Here is a 13363-nt window from a genome sequence, read left to right on the forward strand (position 1 = left end):
GGGAATGATGGCAGACGACTGTCAGCAGGAGGTGCTGGGTGGAGAACACCACGCTGACAGCAGGGTCCCCCGGGGATGGACACAGGACATTCAGAACATGGACAGACTCAGCCTTTGCCCCTTACCTGCTCACTTCTAAGCACTGAAACACGCGGAGGTTAGAAGCTGTTGGCCATGAAAGCTTAACGTTATTCTGCTTAGAAGAGGCTCCGTTTTGAAGGACACAGAGAGCGTGCCCCATGCAGCGCCCAGCACTTACCCGTGTCGTAGTGAACCACCAGGGACCTGGAATGATCCCCCGTTTTCAGCGGGTGAAACTCCACCGTGACTTGCATGGTGTCACCGATGCCGAGAGTCCCGATGGAGGGATCCGCAGAGAAAGGGCTGCAAGACAGAGAGAGACACCAGGACCATCGTGGGACATTCAGGGACTATACTCTAGTCCACTTCAGCTCACTTGTGCAAGCAAGGAGCACACAGACCACAGCCAGCAGAGGAGAAACACAATGTATAGGATGAGAAAACGGAGCTACTGACTCTCCCTTCTGAAGGGATCCAGCCCTCGGAAGATCTTATGATATAAAATGACCTCATCTCCCCCACGCTCTCCATCCAGTCCTCCACAGTGATGCTCCGGGGTCCAACCGCTAGCAGTACCACCAGAGATGGGTTTTGGAAGAACACGGAGATAGTGACAGCTATGTGCAGGCACAATTCCACACCGATCTCCTCAAGAATCGGTCTTTTCCTGCCACCTATAAACCTCACCTCAAGAGATGCAAATGTCAAGGCAATACCTGTTCCAGTGGGATTACAGCCTAGAAACCAGACCCAGAATAAAAGCCTTTTTTGAAGACCAGAGAATAATTACGCTTTAATTTGCAGAATTCTTTTTTTCTTTAAACCTTGAAAACATCCTGATTTAGCTTAAGAAAGGGCACGTTTTATCAGCATTTCAATGAAAACTGCTCTAAGAAAAGGAACAACCAGAAAAATCTAAGTGCAAATGCAGATGAGAGTGGCACCACAACAAAACACAAGAGGAGCGTCCCGTTTACAGCCCAAACAATTAAATCCCTCGCTAAATGACGCATCATTCACAGGAGCGTACCAAGGCGAGTTTACCAGGAGGTTTTCTCTGCAGTCTGGGACTCTGGGTTGTAATCCAAGCTTGGTAACTGCCTGCTTGGGCCACCAAAGTCTGCACAATGTGTTGGAAATAATTACGAAAACGTGTTGGTGAACTTTTGATTTCATGTGAGCAATTAACGATTTGTCACCAGGTAAAGAGCCCTTGGCTGATGGATGCAAAACTCAGTGCTTTTAACGCTCAGGGACGAGTCAGGTGGAACATGCTTTGGCACAACGGTGGTGGCTGGGCTTTGCGGACTGCATACAGCACCACTTAGAAAACAAAAGTTATTGTTTTCAGTGCTTCGCTGGCGGTCAATTTGCCACCTTAAAAACGTGTTCTGGGGAGTTCTACCAGGGTTAGAGAAAGCAGTGCACACACGAAAATAATGAGCCACGCACAAGGTGAACTTTGTTCATGTAAGTAGTGACAGCTGACGAAATTGCTGGAGTTCCTGCTCATTAAGGAGATATTGCTGCAATCAGGGGCCTGACCTCATTGCTGCTGACTCGAATGGAGAAGCATTGGGCCAGCAACGCTTACGTGCTGGACTTGAGACTTTTGAGAGAGGAGGAAAGACAAGACGCCACCAGCCTCGGAACCAGATCGCTCTACGTGGTCCTGCGTCTGCACTGATGCTTTCTGCTGGTGCTTGGGTGGGACCATGGCCCACTGTGGGAAAGGCACAGAATTATTTTTTTTTTTTCCCCTTTTATTTTTTTTGCCAGAAACCTTGCCAGAAAGATAAAAGCTGCTATTTAATGAAGGGGATTCCTGGCAACGCTTCAACACTACCTCCCATCCCGTCACCTTCCTACTCCTTCCCCATGTCTACATACTCCTGCCCTCAGATGGCTGGGATGGGGATAACATTCCTGGTGGTAACTTCAGCGGATGCCTGAAAAAAGAAGATATCTCCATAATTTCAAATTATTGGAAGAGGAGGATCCAACCCAGTTCAGGACTCAGTTCTCAGGACTGAGAAACGGAGCACAAGTCACACGCTGCATCTCCTACATCCCACCCCACGCTGTGCCCACGAGACAACTCTTACTACTGTAGCAAGAGCTCAGTATCCCTCACGGGGACCTGGTTCTCCGAGCCCCAAAGATGCAAGCTCCACGGTTAAACTTAACTCCTCTGATTCTCAGTCAACATCACTAAGCTGTTCCCTGCAGCCTACAGATAAGAAGAGATGCACAGGAGACATCCTTGACACTTTGTAATAGTCAAAGGAAACCCACTGCCAAGAGATGAAGCTGGCAGGCTCAACTTTGGCCTTTTATCCATTAATTGTGAGCTGTTCTTTAAGATAATCCTGGCCCTGTTAGAGCTACCCTTTTAATCAATCACTACTGCTCCTGAAAGACAGAAAAAAAAATAAGGTTTGAAGGTTGGTTTTTTTTTTTTTTTTTAAAAAGCTTGTTTTCTTCCGATATGCTTTTTAACTATGTCGGTTTGGATGTTTGCTACATCTAAACTTTCACTGGTGCAGATCTCCCAATGGTGCCTTGCAACCCCCAGCTCGTATAAACTCACTAGCCACAACTAACTATGAGCCATAAACTCATAGCCACACCAGTTCAGGAGAGACCTTCCCACTGGTACCTGCTGAGAACCTTGCCTGTTATTGTCCTTTAGAAAGAGATCAACACTCTATTTGTAAGCAATTTCACAGTGATTTTTGCTTCCTTTCACCAGGCATCAGCTTCCCCCTCTTGACAGACTTGAGCAAAAGTCATGTCCCATGAGGATACCGAGGGCCAAATACTCCTGCTGTAATTTAGAAACACAACTGATGAGCGAACGAAGCTGGCGGCTCCGTGACTCAGGCTCTCAAACCACCACGTCACCTTCGCTTCTCTGCAATCATACGTGTAGCAAATGCAGCGTGCAAGGAGGCTGCAACGCTCTTCCTCAAGTCCCACACTACGTCTACCTTGTACGACCGCACTGTCGTTGCTCTGCTAGTGCCTTAATTGGCATTATCGTTGGAGTTTGGGAGAACTGATTTCATTACAAGCTCCCTCCAACCCCAAGGAAGGCAGTAAAGTCTACGGGTGATTGAATTGCCTCATCTGTCCGCTAAGACCTCCTGCAAGAAAAACCTAAAGATCATTTAATTGCAGCATATGTTACTTTTAGTAATGGTACAGCAGCCAAAGCATACTATTCCAGTAAACCCAGTCTGTTAGATCAAAGCATCCAAGCCCCATCCCTGTGCTGAAAAATCTTGTCTAGAGTCCGCATCTCACAAGCTCCATCTTTCCTTCTTTCGTTGCACCTGTGCTCTATTTTCGTACCCTTGGATGGTCTTTGTACGTCCTACAGTAGTTCTTCAGGCCCACCCCTCCATGTAGTATGCGGGTACTAGAGGGAGGGATGCAAGGGGGCTCCAAGCACTGTGCCTGGCAGGAGAATTTCCCGAGCTTGGTAGGGACATTACCAAATGGATCTTATCTCGGATGATCCTCTGGCCCCATAGCATGGCATAGCACAACGTCTGTAACATCAGAAAAAGGCCATTGGCCTGTATGACCAAAGGTCATACTGGCATGACATTTATCTCCCTGAATGTCATGGAGAAGAAACTCATTATCCTGCCTTAACAATGATAACGACGGGAAGAGGCTTTCTATATTTGTACTATTATTATTTTTTATTACCAAGCTACGCAGTTAAGAGCTGGGTATGGACGTGCAGAGGGAGGACAGGCACAAAGCCAGACCTGCATAACAGGGAGTGCCTTGGTGGCTCTTTTCCTGAATGAAAAAGCAGTCAAAAAGCGGCCGTGTTTTCTGGGAGTACCTCTGGGAGGGGAGAGATCCCAACGGGGAACAGCAGAAGGATGCTGAATTGGCCCCATGGATTCACTTAAGAGCTCTTCCTCGGAGTTGAACGCACAACAGAAAATATCAAAGTCCCTCGGCAAACGAGTAAGAGGCAGGGAACGTCATCACGAAGTGGCCAGATGTAAGAGCTGAGCTCTCAATACCGAGAGGAAAGGAGAGGACCGGAGACGGGCTGAAAAAAAGCATCGAAAGTGGAAGCAGATAGACTACGCTTGATGCCATAGAGAAGTAAATCCAGAGGAAGGAGGTAAAAGAAAAGCGACATGAGCAGAACATTGGATTAGGAAATGGTGGCATCCGCAGCTGGCTTGCGAACGGGCAAGAGCCTGAATTTGCTCAGAAAACAAGAGTTCCCATTGTGCAGATAGAGAATAAGGGCTTAGAGGGCCCTTAGAGGGGTCTGTGAGCTCAGACAGATCTCTCCTTCCCTTCTACTCCACTAACCCTCCTCCCTCCCCAACACGCGTCCGTGTGTGCTTGCCCGTAACACACGCCAAAGCTACAATGTGATATCAAAACTGCCTTTAACCCAGCACCGCATCCTTGCTCAGCAAGAGTTAAGCAGACATTCAACGTAAGGTGCTTAAATTCTCCACTACACGAGACTAAACCAGTCCTGCATTTCAGTCATAAGGCTGGCACTCCCTTCCCCCAGCACCCATGCCATAACTCTGGATTACTGCATCTCGTATTTACACTTTGAGCTCTCCAGGACAGGGAACACAGCTCACAGAATCACACGATGGTTCCAGATGGGAGGGACCATAAAGATCATCTCGTTCCAACCCCCCTGCCCTGGGCAGGGACACCTCCCACCACACCACGTTGCTCCAAGCCCCGTCCAGCCTGGCCTTGAACCCCTCCAGGCATGGGGCAGCCACAGCTTCTCTGGGCAACCTGGGCCAGGGGCTCACCACCCTCACAGCAAACAATTCCTGCCTCAGATCTCACCTAAATCTCCCCTCTTCCAGTTTAAACCCCTTCCCCCTCGTCCCATGGCTCCCCTCCCTGATCCAGAGTCCCTCCCCATCTCTCCTGGAGCCCCTTTAGGGACTGGCAGGGGCTGGAAGGTCTCCCCGGAGCCTTCTCTTCTCCAGGCTGAACCCCCCCAGCTCTCTCAGCCTGTCCTCACAGCAGAGGGGCTCCAGCCCTCCCAGCATCTCCGGGGCCTCCTCTGGCCCCGCTCCAACAGGTCCATGTCCTTCTTGTGCTGAGGACTCCAGAGCTGGACACAGCACTCCAGGTGGGGTTGCGCCAGAGCAGAGCAGAGGGGCAGAATCACCTCCTTCATTTCCAAATCACAGTTTTAAGTGTTCTGCAATAATAACTAATCATCAAGTTATTACAGAAGTCATTCGAAAGAATCAGTGACATTAAACTAAAGCTTCACTACCTCTGTTGTTTATAGCGATGCAGCCTCTATAATGGACATTAATCTCCTGATATTTGTAGGAAAACGGCCTCTCTTGTAAAAACCCGTGTAAATATATTTGTTCAAAGACAATTGCCAACTAATGATCTACTAGTCTGTCAAGCTGTGCACTGCTCTGATTCTCAAGCCAACTTGTCATGCCAACTGGGAGGTCAATTCTTGTCTGCTGGGGTCGCTAGAACCCCAGGGCTCACCTGGGAGCTCAGTGGTAGGTATCTGAGCAACTTCTCATAGCACAAAGAACCAACCATTGCTCATTGCTACCAGTCATTCATGTGAAAATTTACCTATATGGTAGAGGGGGTCCAGAGGCACATGGCACGAAGAGAGTTGGTGCGTTGCAGTGATGATACGTCACACCATATGGTCCCCAGCACCGGCTGGAATAACCATTCCTGGCACAGCGTGACCTCATCACATCTGGAGAACACGGTTGTTCAGGTCTCAGGATGCAAAGGGCCATCCTGACCTGGTCAACAGGAGGGAACACTCAAAATCTGGTGGATTATATCACACCGGGGGGAGCAGGCAACACACTGGAGGGCTGGGCTGCGATTCAGAGGAACCACAGCAGCCTGGAGAAATTGGCTGATGGGAAACACAAAATCCTGTATTTAGGACGGAATAACCCCTGGCAGGACAGGCTGGGCATTGGTGGGATAGAAAGCATTTCTACAGAAGAGGACCTTAGGGGCTGGAGCCCAGGGCATGCAGAGAGATGCTGAGATAAACGGCTTTCTACAGCCTTGAGAAGGAAAGATGAAGAGCAACCTTAGTGCTGTCTACAATTACATAAAGGGAAGGCGTAGAGAAGATGGGGCAAGGCTCTTCTTTGAGATATGCAGCTATAGGACACAGGAAAGCGAACACAAGCTACAGCAATGGAAAAGCTGAGTAGATACGAGTTAAAAAGAAAAAAATCACCACAAGGTTGAACACTGGAACATGAACCCAAAGAAGGGAACCTTGAAGACATTCAAATCTCAACACAAAAAGGCCCAGAGTAGCAAGTTGTGTTACTTGCAAACCTGATCAAACTTCAACACTGGTCTTAATTTGATCAGGGTGTTTGCTCAGATGATCTCCGGAGGTCCCTTCCACCCCAAAGGTACTCTGTGATTTTATCTTGTAAATCAGCCCAATTCCATTTCACATATTCCCCAAGTTTCTCTTATTTCCTATACGCCTGTGGATATAAGTATAGGCAGATGGTAGACAGACAGGCATTAGAGGAACTCAACCTTTAAGGAAGTTGCCAATGAAGAATTCATCGTGACATTTTGCTGAACACTTAAAGCAAAAAAAAAAAAAAAAAAAAGAGCAGAAACACAGGAACTTCAGAGTATTTAATAAGAAATCCAAATGAAAGTGGGGGCGACTTAATTAGAATAAAATCCTGCTTATATTCAAAGATTGAAATCATCTGTTTGAAATTTCAAACTGGCTTTCAAAGGTTCATGATGAAATGGAAGAGATGACTGATGCCCTCAGCTGACAAGGGAAACCATACCAGCTTTTGATGTCCGTACACATGCAATCCAGCTACTCACAAGTCTACTTTTTTTTTGTGTAGTTTGAAATAAAACCTCTGTAATTCTTCCCATTTCCTTATTGCGAACCAGGACTGAAATACGTAACTGCTGAAGTTCAGAAACCCTTAAAATCCGTACCAAGCAGGATGCGACATACGTTGCATCGCTCCATAGAAGAGTTGGCAGGTACATGGCAAAAAGACGCTAGACTTGACTGGGTATTTATTTTGGCGGTGACAACTAGATCTGGAAGTCCCAGAGGAAAACTACACAGTCATTTACAAGTTCCTGCCTACGTATTTCCACAGTGAAAGCAGCAGCCTGCCTAAATAGCATCCTAGAAGCCTGCTTAAATAGCCTTGTTAGGCTTTGGTGGAGGCTCCTCTTGGAACCTCACGTTTCACGGGAGAAAAGTAAAAAGTCTTCTTTTGAGCCCTGTTTGCCTGTGGAAGAAACAGAGGCAACTCGGGCGCACCAAGTCAGACAGCAGGTCTTAGCTGCAATCTTGACCTCAGCTCCTACGCCAAGACCTCTGGGACCCATCAACTCCCAACTCATTACCAGCCAACTCAACCGGTTTCTTTGCAGATGCGGGGTCAAAACAGCATTGCCCTCTCCAGTTCAGCAAGCTAGAAAACCGGTGATTGCCTTCTGAGACCCTAAGGAGCGGGACAGGCTCTCCACAACACAATCCACATCAGGCATTTATCTAACCAACCACCACCTGCTTGGCACCCCCCAGAGAAGGGGTGCATTTGGCTGAGAGCAGTACGTAACCATTTCAGAAGGTGCTTACAATTCAGGAGGTTGCAAGCTGGCTGCTAACATGTTCTAGCGCTCTCTAGAAAACCTGGGGGAGATAAAGTGCCAGAAGAAGCACTGTTCCAGTGAAACACTGGCCCAGGTTGCCCAGAGAGGTGGTGGAGGCCCCAGCCCTGGAGACATCCAAGGCCAGGCTTGATGAGGCTCTGAGCAATCTGATCCAGTTGAAGATGTCCCTGCTCACTGCAGGGGGGTTGGACTAGATGGCCTTTAAGTGTCCCCTCCACCCCAACACATTCTGTGATTCTAAGAAAAGGCCCCCAACCCACACACCAGGTATTTGCTGCATCTTTTGCCTGTGCCCCCAGTAGCATTCTGGTTTGGGGCTGTAGTGGTTCTGAAGCCTCTACTTAGGAATTCATTCCACTTAAAAAATATTTGGTCCCAGGGACCAGACCAAACCTACTGCAAAATAAAGTTCCTGGACCACACGGTGTTATTGTCGGGGCCTCAATACCAATTGCTTTGATCTATGATCTCCGATTGCCCTTGCTAATACAGACACAGCTGCTGCTGAATTCTTAAATGTCTCCATCACCAGCTCAGAGCCGGCCTTTTCCTAACACAGCGTTTGGTCTAACGGAACGGAGCTCCTAGAGCTGTTGTCTGCCCCGCAGCATCCCATGCAGCCCGGAGGGGGTGAAGTCGCCTTCCTTTATTTGTTCTTTCAAACCGACAGCGTCGGTCTTGCGAGATGCTGTGGCAGAGACGCCGCTGCAGTATAAAACCTCGCCGCAGCTCACAGATTTATCAAAGGTTGCATCATGCTTAAAACCCTGTGAGCAACCGCAAACCCTGCACGTCCTGCCCATTTCCAGCCATGGCTGCAATCCAGCAGCTCAGATGCTCTGGTTCCTTTTTGTTACTCTTTATTATCACCCACGAGTGTGTTTTCAAGCAAGGTGTTGAGTCCCTTTACCTCTGAGTGCTGATGCAGTAGCGGGCCTCCCGATTGCCGATGTTGCGAACCAGCAGAGTTTTCTGGGTGCTGGACTTGACTGGACAGACGGAGAAGTTCAGCTGGTCGGGGAAGTCCAGGATAGCCCGGGCACCTATAGCTCGGATGGGCACAATAAATTTTTCCCTTTCTGTGATGCAGGTGAGCTGGTGGCGATAATCCTGAGGGGGAAAGAAACAAATCTCAGCACAGGGCATTCAGTACCGTCCCCATGGCAGGAGGAAAACTGCTGTTTGCTACTAATCTAAGAGCAGCATTCAATAATGTAATTGTACTTTCTACCTTAACAACCTTTCGTTCCAGTGGCACAACTTGGACTGTTAACATGCAAAGAAGAAACAACCTCATCGATTCACCTGCTTTCACAGCAAGCTGGCAGAACCAGACAAAAATTATCTGATGCTTTGATTCCCAGGCACCAAATCAGAGGAATTTCATGCAAGGAATTGCAGGAAACCACTACAGGCTATTAAAGGCACCACCAAGAATCTGGTTGTGCCACAGCGCTAACTCCAGTCCCAGCAGTGCCACGATCCCCTTGAAGCTAGGCAGGGGATGCTCAGGTACATTTTCCAAAGGGTTAGAGAGTCTCTGGTGAAATACTTCATCAGCTGGACATGATAATTGCTTTAATGTCAGGTACATGTATTTTAATGTAGCGTACGTGTATTTCCCACCCGCTCCCATAGCTTTGTTAGAGTGTATCTCACACAGAATCACAGACTGGCAGGGGTTGGAAGGGACCTCTGGAGATCACCCAGTCCAACCCCCTGCCAGAGCAGGGTCACCCACAGCAGGTGGCACAGGAACGAGTCCAGGCAGGGTTGGAATGTCTCCAGAGACGGAGACTCCACCACCTCTCTGGGCAGCCTGTGCCAGGGCTCTGCCACCCTCACAGGAAAGAAGTTCCTCCTCGCGTTTAGGTGGAACTTCCTATGGTCAAATTTGTGCCCATTTCCCCTTGTCCTGTCGCTGGGCACCACTGAGAAGAGCCTGGCCCCATCCTCCTGACACCCACCCTTTAAGTGTTTATAAGCGTTGATAGGATCCCCCCTCAGTCATCTTTTTTCCAGACTGAACAGCCCCAAGTCCCTCAGCCTTTCTTCATGAGAGAGGTGTTCCAGTCCCCTCAGCATCTTGGTAGCCCTTTGCTGTCCCCTCTCCAGCAGTTCCCTGTCCTTCTTGAACCGGGGAGCCCAGAACTGGACACAGCACTCCAGATGCGGCCTCCCCAGGGCAGAGCAGAGCAGAGGGGGAGGATGACCTCCCTCCACCTGCTGGCCACACTCTTCTTGATGCCCCCCAGGAGACCATTGGCCTTTTTGGCCACAGGGGCCCATTGCTGGCTCATGGTCATCCTGTCGGCCACCAGGACTCCCAGGTCTCTTTCCACAGAGCTGCTCTCCAGCAGGTCAGCCCCCAACCTGTCCTGGTGCAGGGGGTTCTTCCTCCCCAGGTGCAGCACCCTACACTTGCCCTTGTTGAATTTCCTAAGTTTTCTCTCCACCCAACAGTCCAGCCTGTCCAGGTCTCGCTGTATGTCTAGGTCTCTCCCCAGCCTTGTCCATATAATGCTTTCTGATCCATCTCCCCACCTCAGAACCGGCTCAGCTCTACACCCAAACTGTTCTTGAGATGTTTAATAAGGACTTAAAAGCACTAACAATTCCACCCTTGCCCTCAGCAGCCTATTCCAGCTCTAGCCTAGGCTTAGAGAGTTCTTCCTGCATCTAACCTCAGTTTCCCTTTACATCTCATCCCAGCCTCCAGGGACACAGGAGACAGCTTTGCTTCCTCTCTGCTGCACGGCTGATGCCTTAATCACATCTCTTTTGTAAGGTCTCCAGAATAAGCGGCTTGGTGCCTCGTTAGCATGCCTAATACAAGCCGTGGTAGCATCAGGAGCTGCAGACAGGAGACGCTCAGACATGCCTACCAGAGCAAACTCAACTGCGCTGTTCCCAGTCCCTGGCTTGCTCAGAGAAGAGCCAGACAGTCCCCCCCAGCTGTCTGGCATTTAGCAGTAGGAAGGCAAATTAAGCCACAAAAATCATTTTACTGTAGGGCTGAGCAGATCGATCTCCAGATGTACGACGTGGCATCACTGTGCTGGAAGTAGCGCCTTGCCCCTGCTACAGTCAGTGGTAAAACGGCTGCATTAGGGTCAGGAGCCATTACCCCCAGCAGCTCTCTTAGCAACAAGTTGATAAAAGCTCTGTCTCTTATCATTCGTTCCCTGTCCCGATCTCCCCGCCCCACCCCCTCGATGCTTTTAACTCCTTTGATATTTTTATAATTGTCAAAGCAGCAAGCAGACAGTTTGACAGAGGAGCTGCACGCGGCGGCAAGCTCCCTTCGCCAGAAGCCATTCAGATTCCTCTGCACTTGGGATCTCCTCCTCCCATAATCATCCTCTCCACACCTGGACGGGGCCAAAGGCAGCTGGGGGGAGGCCCAGACACATCACTACGGCTTTACCACGACAGCTACCACCCAGTGCCTGCCCACCACCGCTCAGCCGGGGTGTAAGGCTGCAGCAACAGACACCGTCACATCCAAGCTGTAAAAAAGAATAAAGGAGGACATGGTGGTTTTTTTGTTTGGTTGGGTTTTTTTCTTTTTTTTTTTTCTTTTTTTTTTTTTCTCCTTTCTAGACATCTCAAATATTATTCACGCTGGAAACCCGCAGAAGGGCTTTCGCTTCCCGTGTTTGGAAGGTAAAACGCCAGGAAGGGAACTGTGGCAAAGGACCTACGGAATTGAATCTCGCATTTCAGGAGAACGGTTTCATCTTCAGCAAGGCTTTCTGAATTAGCAGTTTCGTACTCAACCTTGCAGCCTAAGCCCTCTAAAATAAAAGCTGTGGGCAGCCCATGTGAATTTAAAGCACCTATTATCTGGGTACTTCACGTCCTGGACTGTTTAGATCCTCAGAAACTGCATTAGCAAATGAAGAACGCTATTTACCTTTTTTTTTTGGTTGTTATTTTGGCCCCACTACTGTAACAAAGGCATTGTAAATCCAATTGAAAGCTGCGTGCCTTATGAAGTCTTGGCACGCCATATTTACTTATCTCTCCCTTCCAGATGCCAGGTAGAATGAGGAGGATGCACGGAGTTCAGATCAGCAGGGGGATAAAGAAAAAAAGAAATCTCAACAATTGGAGGCATTTGAGGGAAGTAAAAGGAAATCATTTTCCAGTGGTTGTCACCGCTAAGGGTAGAGTTGAAACCGGTTTAAAAATCTTCTTTTACTTTGCAACGGCAAAACCTTAGCAGACTGTTTAAAAATAGGTCTCTAAATAAACATGCCCGGGTGAGACAGTGGCTGCATCACATCTGTGCTTTAAAAATTGCCGTGTTTAGATGCAGCTTCAGGCTATAGGTTTTCGGGAAAATACGACTTCATCCTCCATACAACTCCTCTCTCAATTTTAAGGAAAACACAGATGACCGTACGACGGTTCCTCTTCTCTTATCCCCCTTTGATGAGCAAAAAATTACAAGCTCTGGCCTTCCAAGTATCACCGCTGGCATCCGAATTAGCCCCCACCGAAACGAAAGCGACCGCTTGTCTCGCGGATGTCGTTTCAGGCTCTCTGCAAACTCAGGCCAACATGCATTACCGTCACAGTGGTATCAGCCTTTGCTGCCCAGTACGCCGGCAATCTCAGGCGTCAGGTTTGCTGCCAAACTGATCCGAAAGAGTTTGCTGAATTCCTGGCAGCAGACAACTGCAAAGAAGAGATCCTTGCCGCAGGAGGTACCGCTAAGTCAAGCCTGCTGAAAAGTGCCGGCTGAAAGAATCACATCGCAAAGGCTGGGAAATGAGGGCCGTTAAAATAGAGGAGGATCACGATGGCTCCACAAGAGATGGATACCCCTTCCCTTCTCCTGCCCCCCTCAGCTCCCGATTCACGGGATGCTCTGAAACCAGTCGCTTGGCTCCGGGTTCATTTTGCACCGAGCCATTTGCCTTGATCCTTCTGCCCCTTTCCTCCTCCCAGGAGCTGTCTTCAAAGTACACTTGGAATAGCTTCTGTGTGCTACAAAACATCTCTAACAGGGCTGGACTGAATTTTAAAGGAGTTCATTTTGGTAATGCAATAACTCATCGTCCTGTCATATTTCATATTATTCAATGAGCATTAATTCAGTCTCCGCTGAGCGTCAGTAATGAATTTTGCAAACCTCACAGACGGAGCTTGTATTGCCTGAAAATATTGCATGGCTACAGCGAAAAGAGCAAGAGGACAACACAGAATAAGCCGTGCCATGTTTTTATATGCTTCTTGCTTCCTTCTTCCTTTAAGATGACCTATTCGTAAGCCTGAAGGACACACAAATGTAAGTATTCCTGCCTGTTGTTTATTTGCCAGTTGGTTCCGCAATGATTTCCAACGAGGCAGAGACTGCCAGACCATAATGCAAGGACACCCGGGAACACAGAGTGGCACGAGAACACCCACACTGTACCCCCGGAGCCGTAAAATGGAAACCTGTAAATCAGGAGCAGTGAGAGTAACTAATTGGAAATGGTGCCCAGCAGAAAAATTAGCATGGCGTATTTATAACGCAAGTGCCAATAAACAAAGAGACACGTCAGCTATTTATTTACTCTCTGACAGCCCAGTC

General features: G+C 48.6%; 1 protein-coding gene across 1 annotated transcript in view; it reads right to left on the reverse strand.

The window, feature by feature from the left end:
• The window catches only part of HYDIN (HYDIN axonemal central pair apparatus protein), a 188174-nt gene that overhangs the window by 139489 nt on the left and 35322 nt on the right, over window positions 1-13363 (reverse strand). Inside the window, exons 7-8 of the mRNA XM_074583386.1 lie at window positions 8690-8889; window positions 260-384 (exon numbers count right to left, since the gene is read on the reverse strand). Coding sequence (XP_074439487.1) covers window positions 260-384; window positions 8690-8889 — 325 coding nt within the window. The remainder of the gene's footprint in view (window positions 1-259; window positions 385-8689; window positions 8890-13363) is intronic.

Source organism: Larus michahellis, chromosome 4 (assembly GCF_964199755.1).
Source record: "Larus michahellis chromosome 4, bLarMic1.1, whole genome shotgun sequence".
Taxonomy (NCBI): Eukaryota; Metazoa; Chordata; class Aves; order Charadriiformes; family Laridae; genus Larus; species Larus michahellis.